At 40.1% G+C, this 13,187-nt stretch overlaps 1 protein-coding gene across 2 annotated transcripts in view; it reads left to right on the plus strand.

Annotated features, from left to right (window-relative positions):
• QSER1 (glutamine and serine rich 1) overlaps positions 1-12,945 on the plus strand; it is a 100,326-nt gene extending 87,381 nt beyond the window's left edge. For both annotated transcript variants that reach the window (XM_077460900.1, XM_077460901.1), the window contains exons 10-13: positions 2,642-2,739; positions 4,823-4,972; positions 8,839-8,934; positions 11,603-12,945. In XM_077460900.1, coding sequence (XP_077317026.1) covers positions 2,642-2,739; positions 4,823-4,972; positions 8,839-8,934; positions 11,603-11,743 — 485 coding nt within the window. In that variant the 3' untranslated portion in view covers positions 11,744-12,945. The remainder of the gene's footprint in view (positions 1-2,641; positions 2,740-4,822; positions 4,973-8,838; positions 8,935-11,602) is intronic.
• The last annotated feature ends 242 nt before the right edge of the window (positions 12,946-13,187 follow it).

Consider the following 13,187-nt stretch of genomic DNA (forward strand, 5'->3'; position numbering starts at 1 on the left):
GTATTTGTATTCCAGAGGGTTAGCAGATGGTAACATGGATACATTTACATACTACACAATTTGCGCTCCTGGCGCTTCTCTCCCCCTCCCCTCTTTCAATTGCAGATACCTGCTCTCCCAGGCAAGTACAGAGTAGGCAGCCTGATACCCCATGCTATTTGTGCATGGACACATTTAGACATTGTCTACACTCCAGGCCTTGGACTAATACAATGTGTGGGCATTGCTTTGCTTTTCTCTTAACTGTTTCTTTTGTTTCCTTTTTTTTACAACGTTTCCTTTTAACGGTGTGGTGTGTTTGTGTGTTTTTTTTTTTTTTTTAGTTTTTTTCGTTATATGTAACTCTTAACTACTTGTTTCCCGAAGGCTCCATTCACACCTTTGCGTTTGGAACCGTGCGGGTAGTCGCCACGATTCTGCCTGCAAATTCCAGAATTGCAGGAAACTGGTTGTAATGTCATTCCTTGTTAGCACCCCAATTGTAGTGCGGTTTCACTGCGTTTGGCGGGCGATAACGCCTAGGAGTGAATCGAGCCTAAATCTTATTTTGGAAACATCTGTTAGTTCACAATTAAGAATTCCTAAATTCCTATGTGTTTCCCTCTACGAACGAGAGAGCCATTCTGTCTTTTTTTAATTGTTTCGGAGCTCACCGCTACGGCCCAGCTACACACCTTACAGTTTGGATTGGAACTGCGCTCCTCGGGCAAACCTCTTACTATTTAGTCTTTCTTTTGAAAGCTTTGTAATACATTTTACAAAAATGAATGTTATAATGCTTATTTGGACTGCTAAGCACCTTTGCCTTTAATATAATAATTTTTGTTTTTTCCCCCTATCTCTCGCTATCTATTTTGAAGTGAATCCAGAAATGTCAATTTACCCAAGGTGCAAATATAAAAAAAAATAAAAAAATGCTTGTGCTTGCCTCCACCAGTATCACAGGCTGCTCATCTCGCACTTGAGTCAAAATTAGCAGTGTTCTGGGGATAATGACTACTGGCGTGGTGTAGACACTTAAACTCCTTTTATCCAAGACACCTTCTTTAGGTTCAATAGAACCACGATCACCTTACGTGACAGGATGTAATATGCAAAAAAGGCAAAATCTAGTGCTCTCCGTCTGAGATAATTTATGTAAAACATGGTAGATGCACTCACAAGTATGGCACATTGAGCCATGCTAGCTGGATCAGCATACAGACAAGCCAGTCTCCAGATGGCCGCAATGTTATGTCAATACAAGGCTCCGCCCCCTAGGCACATGTCGTCAGGGCGTTGACTTTTTCAGTAGGGTTTACATACAGCCGCTACAAGAAAATTTAAGTACTCTCTTTTTTCATGTTTACAGTGTGAATGTTTGTTTTTATTTTTGGCTCAATTTGAGTTCTTTAATATAATTCGGAAGTTTTGAGGTAAAAGTGATGACAGCCACCATGTTGCTTTAACTGACAGTTGGGTTATCTAAAAGTTTATAATTGCACAGAGATGATTAACCACTTCAGCCCCGGACCATTTTGCTGGCCAAAGACCAGACCACTTTTTGCGATTGGGCTCTGCGTCGTTTTAACTGACAATTGCGCGGTCGTGCGACGACGCTCCTAAACAAAATTTACGTCTTTTTTTTTTTTCCCACAAATAGAGCTTTCTTTTGGTGTGATTTGATCACCCCTGCGGTTTTTATTTTTTGCGCTATAAACAAAAATAGAGCGACAATTTTGGGAAAAAAACACATTGTTTACTTTTTCTTATAATATCCCCCAAAAATATATAAAAAAGCATTTTTTTTTTCCCTCAGTTTAGGCTTATGCGTATTTTTCTACATATTTTTGGTAAAAAAAAAAATCACAGTAAGCGATTGGTTTGCGCAAAAGTTATAGCGTTTACAAAATAGGGGATAGTTTTATGGTATTTTTATAAAAAAAACATTTTTACTAGTAATGGCGGCGATCAGCGTTTTTTTTTTTTTTTTTTTTTTTATTTTTTTTTTATTGTGACTGCTACATTATGGCCTACACATAGGACATTTTTGAGACATTTTTGGGACCATTGTCATTTATACAGCAATCAGTGCTATATAAATGCAGTGATTCCTGTGTAAATGACACTGGCAGTGAAGGGGTTAACCAGTGGGTGGCAGTGTAGGGGTTAAGTGTTTCTAGGGGTGTGTTACTAACTGTTGGGGGCTGGGCTTTCATTTAGTGAACACTGATCTCTGCTCCAATCATATGGAGCAGAGATCGGCATCACTAGTTGCCAGGCAGAACGGGGAGATGCTGTTTACAACGGCATCTTTCCGTTCAGCCGCCCCGTGAGACGATCGTGGGTATGCGACCAGACTCGCAGGGGTCCCGACCAGCACGCGAGCGTGCCGCCGGCAGCGCTCTCGCGATGGCAGGGCGGCATTAAAGATTGGACGTACATGTACGCCAATATGCCTGCCCGTGCCATTCTACCGACGTACATCGGCATGCGCTGGTCGGGAACTGGTTAATGTGCTGCAGGCAGAGAGCACGGTACAATTTGTCACGTCCAACATCTGTAGAATTGTAGATTGGCCCATCTTAACTGTAATACATCAATATAGTCATTTCAAGTTTGTAAATGTAATTCTGCAATTTTGTTGTGTTTTTGCTTTCAGACGAAGTGCTTCTTCCACATATGAGAAAGATAGAAGGCATGCTTACTGAACACAAGAGAAGACTGGTTACAAAGCTGCAGCTGGAACAGCCAATGAAGGTACGGGTGCATTACATATGTTTGCATTCATTTATATCGTACAATAATGTAGATTAGCTCAAGTCCTATTGTTACTGTACAGCAGCCATTCTCAACCATGGTTTCATGGAGCCCGAGAGTGCCTCCAGAAACTGCTGGGGTTCCTTGAGCTGTGGCTGATTGACCTTTCATCTGATGGTGCCTGCGTAATCCTGGTTTTCACTCTACTTGATACATCCTTGACCCCAGATAAATAGATTTTACACATTACACATTTTTGGGATCATTGACATTTTATATAGCGATCAGTGCTATAAAAATGCAGTGATTACTGTGTAAATGTCACTGGCAGGGAAGGGGGGGCAATCAAAGCGTTAAATGTGTTCCCTCTTGTGTTTAACTGTGGGGGGATAGGACTGACTAGAGGAGGAGACCTATCGCTGTTCCTGATTAGTTGGAACAGAACTGTCTTTCCTGTCAGAATGGGGATTTGTGTGTTTACATCGCAAATCGCCATTCTGGCTCTCGTGCCTGCAATCGCAGGTGGCTGGGCTGACATTGCGGTGGCCGGCCATGCTCATCAAAGGAGCTGATGTACAGTTACGACGATTTGTGGGAACGAGCCGACCTGTTGCCATATAATGAGGGCAGCTGGTCGGCAAGTGGTTAATGCATATCAATGTAACGTACAGTGTTATGGCTTGGAAATCGGCTGAATAGAATAGACTAGAATTCCTTTTTTGGGACCCGCAAAATGAAACAAGTTGTAGTAGTTCTTCTTTCTTCTTCCAGCATTCAGGTCTAAAGGGAAACTGGAGGAGGCCTTATTGTAGGTCATCTCTGCCTTCCATAAGACTCCTTAATCAAGGGGTTGTTCAGCAAAATTTTCTGGTTATTCTTTGGTCTGAAACAAGACCGTTGTATATACCCTTTTGTATACTTAAGAGAAGTATGGGAATTTTTTTAAAGAATTATACTTGCCTAGGGTGATGCAGCATCGGTCTGATGCTACATCTGTCCCCACCAGCTCTAAGACTGATAACTGAGCGATCAAAGATCGCTCGGGTCTCTGTGCTCTCTGTCAGTCATCACTGCTTTGCCCCCAGCTTCAGCCCGCTGTCTGCTGAAAACTGGTCACAGGAGTGCAGAATGAACTTCACTCCTGTGATCCAAAGGAGAAATATAGCCAAACAAGCAGTGGATATAAAAAGTCTACACACCACTGTCCGGTTTCTGTGATGTAAAAAAATTAGAAATTTCAAAACATTTTCAACCTTTTTAATGTGTCCTATACAACTGTATAACTCGATTGAAAAACAAACTGAAATCTTTTAGGGGGAGGGGAGAAATAAAAAAAACTGGTTGCATAAGTGTGCACACCCTGTTATAACTGGGGATGTATCTGTGCTCAAAATTAAGAAATCACATTCAAATGTGTATTAAATAGGAGACAGTACACACTTGCCATCATTTTAAAGTGCCTCTGATTAACCCCAAATAAAGTTCAGCTGTTCTAGTAGTTTTTTATTTTTTATTTTTTTTGTCAACTTGTAAGAAGGTTAGTTCACTGCTATTGTGCCACCAGCCTTTACCACCGGCTTTGGATGAAGTGTGTTGAAGATGGAAGCTGCGATCACTGGGAGGATAGCCCAGCATACAGGTGGATGAAGAAACCATCTGGCTTTAAAACGCATCCCATGACTACAACACATGTATGTACAGTGATGGGGAATTCCAATCCTGGGTTGAACACCGATTGCAGGGACAGCGGCTTCCTCCATCTTCAGCACGCTTTATCCCCAGTCGATGACCAAGGCTGATGGTGCTCCCAAGTCACCTTTTATGCCATTCCCTACACATGTGTACCTTTTGTGGGTACATTTCTATTTTTTAATAAATTTACATTTTATTTTAATGCTACACTATGGGGTTGTGCTGTTTTTCTTTAATTGTAAAGCTTATGCTTTGTTCTGTTATAAAATGTATTGTTAAATTTGATCAGCTCGGGGGTTTTTTTTTAGCCAAATTTGAGAAACTACATTATAATGTGGCGTAAATTAACGTATTGTTTTTTTCTTGTTCTTTTCCCTTATTCTCTTTGTAGAATGCCCTGGAAAACTACCCAGATATAACTACCATTACTCGTGAAGTGAAAGGAAAATCGGGACTGACGTCTGTGTTTAAAATAAAAGTGTATGGCAAGTGGTACAATAAGAAGACTATGCGGCCAATGAAAACTCCAAAGCAGTCACAGGTAAGTTGTATTTGTTTTGTGTATGTGGATTTGCTTTGGGATTCAGTTGCATTGGTGGTCTTGCCTGATTTCCTAAGGCTGCATTCACACCTGAGCGTTTCAAAGTCGTGCATTTTTACCACGATTTTGTTTGGGTCACCAATGTAAAAGGCAGGAAAAACGCCTGTAATCTGCCCCGAACAAACTCATGTTTTTTGAGCTTAAAGCATTTTTCAGGCGTTTTACTTAAGGGAACAAAACACTCAGATGTCAACAGGTGCCATTGAAATGAATAGGATTTTGCTTGTTGGGCGTTTCTCCGGTGCCCTCCGCCACTTACCAGAGCCGCCAGTCGCTTCCCCTCCCGTGTGTGGTATGGAGCTAAGCAAGGGCAAGATGGCCCCACCTGGCTCCATACCATTGCAGGGTGGAAGAAACGTCACTTCCGCCCATGGCTCTTAGAGACATTTATTTTTTCAAACGACTTCTTGCATTTCTTGTAATGGAAATAAAAGTGACACTTTATTATTTTTTTTTTATTTAGAACAGTGTAAAAAATAAAAGGTAAAATAAAAAAAAAAAGTAGCGGCTGCATATCAAAACTGTGTTCAAACCACCCAGTATTACCGCGATTAATAGAGTGAGAGCAATATTTCCATCCCTAGACCACCTCTGTAGCTCAAAACATGCAACCTGTAGAATTTTTCAAACGTCGCATATGGAGATTTTTTTTTAAGGGTAAACTTGTGTCTCCATTCCACGAGCGGGCACATCTTTGAAGCGTGACATGTTGGGTGTCTATTTACTCGGTGTAACATCTTTCACAATATAAAAAAAATTGGGCTAACTTTACTGTTTTGTCTTTTTATTTTTAAAAAAAGTGTATTTTTTTATTTATTTTTTTGGAGAAAAGGTGCGCTTGTAAGACTGCTGCATAAATGCGATGTGACAAAAAGTATTGCAACGACCTCCATTGCTAACAAAAAAAAAACTTGCATCAACACTTTTTTGGGGACAACCCAAAATTTGGTGTTTTCCTTTATTTTTAATGATAGTAAACGGGATATATAGAGAGGGTGAATCTCCCTACCGGGACCACAGGCAGCAATAGATACCTACTTGGTGTTATACCTTTCCACTCTATCCAAAACGAAAAAAAAAGTTTTGCCTTTTAGTTATGCTTTAAAGTCCCAATTATTTTATAATATTTTTATTTTGATATAGTTGGTTATTAGTAATGGAGAGGTGGTATGTCACACTTCCAATGCAAAATTAGTAAATGATGCAACTTAATAAAATAACTAATACATTTAAGAATTTTTAAACAAATCTTGTAATGAGTGTTCTAAAAATGCTAGTTCTCTGCCATTCAAGACAATGTAGAGGCTTCTTTAGCTTGTTACTTACTGACTTTAACAAGTATGGAGATTAAAAGCCAAGTCATAAAGTGATCAGTGTGGTTCCCACAAAATCCTTATTGAACGTAAAGTGCAGCTGTTCTTTAAGTGGTGGACCCACTCTCAAAACAGTGAAAAATAACAAAGTAAGGCACTGCTATATTCTTAATAGTGAACCATGCTCGCCAACCATCAATATAAAACCAGTCTTCAGGTATTATCAGCATCTATTTCTCTGACCAAAAACTGGAACCGGAAGATCTTGTCATAATCTAAAGCAAAAAGGTTATTGCCAACTAATTGGAAAAGAGCTAGTTCAGGTCCACATCCCTAGTACATACAACATGTAAAACAGAGTTCCTCAAAGAGTGTGACTTTAATGTACCAAAAACACGTGGGGAGTAGGGAATTTTATAAAATGACAAAATTATTACAACAAATCAATATCATACAACAAGAACACGTGATTATGATGAGAACAAACATGGAGGACAATTGGAAAAAGAGCCTAAATAGTTGGAAAGACAGAAGAAATTTAGAACATAAAGGGTTCACTAACCCTGGCCCTCTAGATACCTCTCTCTTATAATAATAAAAGGGACCCAAAGAAAGTGATAAAGGTAATTGTAGTGTAGTCATTTAATCAAATTTCAGTACATAAAAGCACAAATAGACACTTACATTTTATGGTGCTGGCGTCAGCACCAACAAACAGCCACAGTATAGTTCCCAGCCAGCTTACAGCAAGCTGGTGTGCGTTCCATTGGCTGGAAGCAATGCCAGAGGACAAACCAAAAGTGACGTCAGCGATGGTGGACACGCAGCCTCAATCCATTTCACAACTCTGCATCATCAGGAAGCTCCAAATGACGAGAGTCAAGGAGTTCTGATTTACATTGATGGAACTTATTTCGCACCATTTTTTTTATGTACGGAATAATCTATGGTTCACTATTAAGAACATAGTGGTGCCTTACTTTTTGTTGTTTTTCACTGTATGGAGATGAAGCACCGACTACCTACATATTTTTTTATTTTAATGTGAGTGACTAAGTACATACCGAAGCCGGAGCAAGCCTAACATCTCTCATTTTCAGGAGGTCCTCAGTGGTGGCTGCTGGTGTATTTGTTACAACACTCCACAGAAGTCCACTCTTAAAACGAAGGGCTTTTGTACCTTTTGCCCCCCTCATCAGTGTGTGTCTTGCACTATATGGCCAAACTTTATCCATTCCCAAACCGTTGGCAGTAATATGACCCCCTTTGGCAATTATAACCTCCTTTCTTCTGGGAAGGCTTTCCACAACATTTTGGAGCGTTTTGTAGAATGTGCGCCTATTCAGCCAAAGAGCATTTGCAAGGTCAAGTAGTGATGTTTAACAAGATGATCTGGCTCAGAAACAACAAGTTGATCCCAAAAGTGTTCCCTAGTGTTTGCAGGGCTCTGTGTAGGCCACTTTAGTTCCTCCACAAAACACTGCACAAACATTGGGGTTGATTTACTAAAACTGGAGAGTGCAAAATCTGGTGCAGCTGTACATGGTAGCCAATCGGCTTCTAACTTCAGTTTGTTCAGTTAAGCTTTGTCATACAAAAACCTGGAAGCTGATTGCAGAGCTGCACCAGATTTTGCACTCAACTTTTAGTATATGAACACCCATGTCTTTTTAGAATTTTTGTCCACAGGGGCATAAAACCATGGCCTGAGGTTTGCAAGAACACAATTGTCTAAAATGTTTGTGTGCTGTAACAGTACTCTTCACTGAAACACCTGAACTTTAAGCGGTGCCCAATTACTTTTGGCCAAATTTATTGTCTCATCACTATAGTAGGGAATCTTTTATAAACCTATATTTCAAACTTGCACTATGCCAAGATAGTGTTTTGTATCAGCTAACCTTGAACTATAAAATTACCTGTTGATGTTTTATAAATTTCTCAAATGTCAGCACAAATCACGGACTCCTTTTATTTTCTTGCATATAATTTCTATCTTTATAGTGGTTGTAAACCCTGTACTACCCCTTTTACCTACAAGTAAGCCTATAATAAGGCTTACTTGTAGGTACTGTGAATATCTCCTAAGCGTGCACCGTTTGAGATATTCACTGTATATCCGCCTGTGCCGACATCATCCACACATGCTCACTGAAGAAACGGCTCGCTCGTGCCATTTCTTCAGGAACTGTGCCATGACCGGCGGCTCCCGTGCACATGTGCTGTAGTGACATCATTGCGGCTCCGGCCAGTCGCAGCACTGGTGCCTACGAACCCAGAAAATGACTCTGGGAGACATGTCGCCGCTCACTGTGGTGTACGGGGACCGCTACAACAGCTTAGATCTAAGGTAAGTACTTCATAATGAGCTAGTATGCCTATTGTCTTGCGTTTTTTGTTTGTTTTTCTTTTGAGAGTTTACAACCACTTTAAGTATCAGCTCTTAGATTTAGTGACTTAATGGCATGTTTTTTTTTTATTTATTTATACCAGGAGTTCACCATAGAGCAAGAAAAATCCCAGCTGTATACACTTTATCATGCACTCCACCATTACAAGTACCACATATATATTGTATGCAAAGATGAGGTAAGTGCTGTTTGTTGAAAAAAATGTTTTATTCTAGGTGCAAAAAGTGTATATAAGTAAAGCTCCTGTCTTTATATATATATATATATATATATATATATATATAAAATTTTATACCCATAGAATTTAGTAGAGCTCTAAAAAAAGGAACAAACCCCTTTTTAGCAGAAGTATATGGTAAACGAAGTTTGGTAGGTGCCTGTATTTAAATGGGGGAGGTCCAGTATATAGTTTGTCAGTTGGGCTGACTCTCAAAAGCACTTTCTTTAAACAGATTTTGCAGTGTGATGAAATAAAAATTGTCCTTGCAGTTGACTGTTCTGAACAACTAAATGAGCAAATGGCCTCGCTGTTTGTCACTCTTGGGGACTGTGCCGACGGGCCTTGGGCATTTTTCGATGGCTTAATTTTGACCTCGATTTGAGACACTTCTGGGATCTTTTAGAATTTGATGGGTTGATTTGACCTGTAGTTGACTGCCTATTGCTTTGCATAGACTTGTATAGGAATACAAAGCCTGTCTGACATGAACAAAAGCCCTTTGACGTAAGCACTTAGACAGCATCCTGTCCGGGGTAGATCTTAGTCTGGTTATACACAGACCTTGCCATGATTAGCTACCATATTTGCTCCTCTAACAGCATTGCAATAACTGAATAGCCAGCTTCAGCTTGCAACCAGAATCGGCAACTGTTTGCTGAGGGTGAAGAGCAGTTCAGGAATTAAAAAAGCAAACCCTTATACTCTAGGTGCGTGCAGCATCAATCTGATGCTGCACCTGTCCCCTGCTGGTTCTTTAATGAGAACTGAGCCATCAAACACTGCTGGTTGCTCGGTTCTCCCCAGTCTCTCTGAGCAAGGGGCTGTAACTGTCACCCGCTCTCTGCCCCTTCAACTCTCACTGGGCTGTGGAGGGGACGGCTCAGGCTCTTGGTGGATCGCTGAGGTGATGGTCCAGGCTTCTGGGCGGATACCGACCATATGGTTGGAATTCTTTCAGATTGTCTGACGTAAGCCAACAGAAGGCTTCAGCCCACTGTCTGTTGAAAACAGATCACAGGAGTGCAGAATGAACTGTACTCCTATAATCCATAGGAGAGAAGTACAACCACAATAGTTTTGACCATACTTCTCCTTTTAAGTTGATTAGTAGACAATTTCTAGTTTAGAATCTGTAATAAAGATATACATTTAATTGTACTGTCATTCAAAACCAGTAAGTTGCTGAGTTGTTTGGGGAAATTGCTTTTCAGCAACACAAGCCCCTTCGGTTACTTGAAATAATATGTATGTTAAACTATTCTTGTTGGATGGAGGTTATTGTAGTATCCCAATAATCCACATGCCCTTGGTTATAAAATAAGACTAGCATGAGGACATAGGCTGGATTTACTTCATTACCATGACTTTGTGTTTCAAAGTGCATACCTCAAGTATTCGTTTATACTATTTGTTCAAATTCTGAAATCTTATGCAGTGTTGTGTGATAAAGGATTTTAATTTTTACATTGCAGACCATACATATACTAAGACATGAGAGAAGGGAAAGTAGGCCTGAGAAATATTAGTCTAAGAATAGACTAGTGAATTGTGAGGACACGTAATGCGTACATAACTTATTCCAGGCCAAGGGCAAACTATTTACAATCCTGGAGCTAGTACCATAAACATGCTGGCTTAGTCCCACATTTTTTACCCTGCCAGGTTAGAAATAACTAATATACGTTGTTTGTATGATTTTGTGGGGAATGTGTTGGCCATTTACTTATGACAGATTGTAAGTTGAAGCTTGAACTCTAGAGGGCACTGTTGCATTTACAATGCTTAAAGCGGTGTTCCGGACAAAAAAATAAAGAAATGAAAAGCCAGCAGCTACACATACTGCAGCTGCTGTCTTTTAACAATAGGACACTTACCTGTCCTGGAATCCCGCGATGTAAGCGCCGCAGCTGATGTTTCCATCAGCTGTCGATTGCTGCCGCTGCCATTGTGGGTAAGGGTACCCGGCAGTGTAGCCTTACGGTTTTACATCGGGAACCTTACTGCACAAGGCCATGCTTCTCTCTCCCTACTGGCCCGGTGACAGGGCGAGGTGAAGGGAGCACTGCGGTGATGTCACAGGCTGCGCCCGGACTCCGGAAGCGGGAACAGGATACCTATCTTTCCCCCCCCCCCCCCCCCCCCCCCCCCCAAAGGTTCCAATTGTGGCACCGGAGTGGGAGAGGAGACAAATGAGTGGAAGTTCAGCTTAAAACTAACTCTTATCTTCTGGCAGCCGCATTCTAAGACTAACCTAGCTAGCTCTGTAAAGAAGAAATTGATATAGAGATTTTATATATATATATATATATATATATATATATATATATATATATATATATATACCGTTTCTGCAGCCGGTCTAGTCCAACGCTGAGCTGTCAGCGGCGGCTTCTGTGTGTTGGAGTGTGCAGAAGAGGCAGCCGACAACAGAAGCCCCATAGTAAGTCTATGGGTGCCATCACTTCCTAGGCATTTCCCAGCCATTGTCAGTTTCTCTTCCACGCAGCAGCCACAGCTGGACACTGGACTGGATCGATTGCAGAAGTTGTATATTTTTTTTTGGCTTAATATGTGAATATGATGATCTGACCTTCTTTCTTTTTTTTCTTTCTCCCCCAATCCCCAGGTTACCTCTGTTCAAAAATCAAACCGGGACCTACAACAAGTGGAACTTGTTAACCACTGTCTGAAAAAAATGAAGTGGGTGGAGGAGCTCTTTGAAAAATTTGGTGAACTCTTGACCCGGGTGCAACAGACATGCTCCTAAAGCCCAACCCTTTCTTTCCTTTTTTTTTTTTTTTTCCCCCCTCCTTTCCTAAGGCTGTCCTGCCCTTCTTTCCAGTGTATACCACGCAACAGCACTAACATATACTGCAAGAGGAGACAAAGGACTGGGAAGTCATATATACATTGCTGTAGACTGTCAATGAATGCGCAGCATTGTCTCCCAAATCCAGGGATATTTCGCTGGCTAACTAAAAACCCAGAGACGTCTGGGTGACAGAAATGGCACGTTTTTATTTTTTTTTGTAAACTATTGGGTAATGCTTTTTTTCCATGGCAAAAAAAAAAAAAATGATAAACAGCATGCACTAAATTATAGAATGACTTTATTCCTATAGCGTTAACACTTTAAACTGCTTTACTACAGTTTTTTGTTCCTCCTGCCTCTGTAAAAACTCACATCTCTTCCTTAGCCAACTTTTTCACATCCGCTTAAAACAAAAATGGTTTAAGATGGAGGTACAAGAACAATATCTGATTTTTTTTATTTTTTTTTTTTTTTTTTTTTTTATTTACAGCCCGCCACACACATAGGATATTGTACATTTTGTAAAACAGAGTTTTGCGATACATCACATAAAAAAAAAAAAAAAAAAAGAATAAAAATAGCCACCGTGATTAAATCGTAGAAGAAGAAAAATCCTTATGCTTTACGGACTCCTTTTATGAGTTGTCTTTTTGTTCAGGAGACTGAACGCGGAGTTGGTGCAATCCTTTGACTGCTTTTTGTGTCAAATTATATTATAATGGATGAAAAAAAAAATGACGTTGACTATTTTCCCTGTTTTGAAGAAAACTATTTTCCTTTATACTGTGTTTTTTTCTTTAAAGAAAATCAATTGTACATTTTATCTCACGAATAGTTGTATTTTTCACAGAGAAAATATTGTGGTTAAAATTTTCCTGGATCTTTGTAATAATACACCTCCCTTTTTTTTGTTTTGTTTTTTCCTTTTATCTTTTTTATTTTTTTTCCGGTCTTCATTTTCCATGTTGATTTCACATTGTATGCAATATATCTTAAAGCAATGCTTTTCCCCCCTCTCTCTCTCTCTCTTCCCACCTAGATGTTAGCTACAGTGTTAACCGGCAAAATGTATAGCAGGTTACTATAGTTTTTACAATGTAGACAATGCAACCATTTTTTTCTGATCCTTGGAAATAAATTACTTACTTAACATGGAATTGGTTAATGGAACATTGTTCAGAGAGAAAAGCGAGTTCCGGTGCTCAGCTAGTGGGTTGTGATGCATGTGTGGTGCTTAATGTTTGGAATCTTCACATCAGAAGAGAGCTAGTTGGTAGAGGCCATGTGTAAGAATCTGAATCTCCTTTTGGGGCTCATTCACACCTGTGGCACTTGCTAACAGCCCTTTGAAAAAGTGATCTGTGGTGGATGGCTTTTCAGAGGATGGTAGAGCAGTGGC

The sequence above is a fragment of the Lithobates pipiens genome, unplaced genomic scaffold, assembly GCF_037356315.1.
Source record: "Lithobates pipiens isolate NorthernLeopardFrog02 unplaced genomic scaffold, aLitPip1_a1.2 Scaffold_10, whole genome shotgun sequence".
Taxonomy (NCBI): Eukaryota; Metazoa; Chordata; class Amphibia; order Anura; family Ranidae; genus Lithobates; species Lithobates pipiens.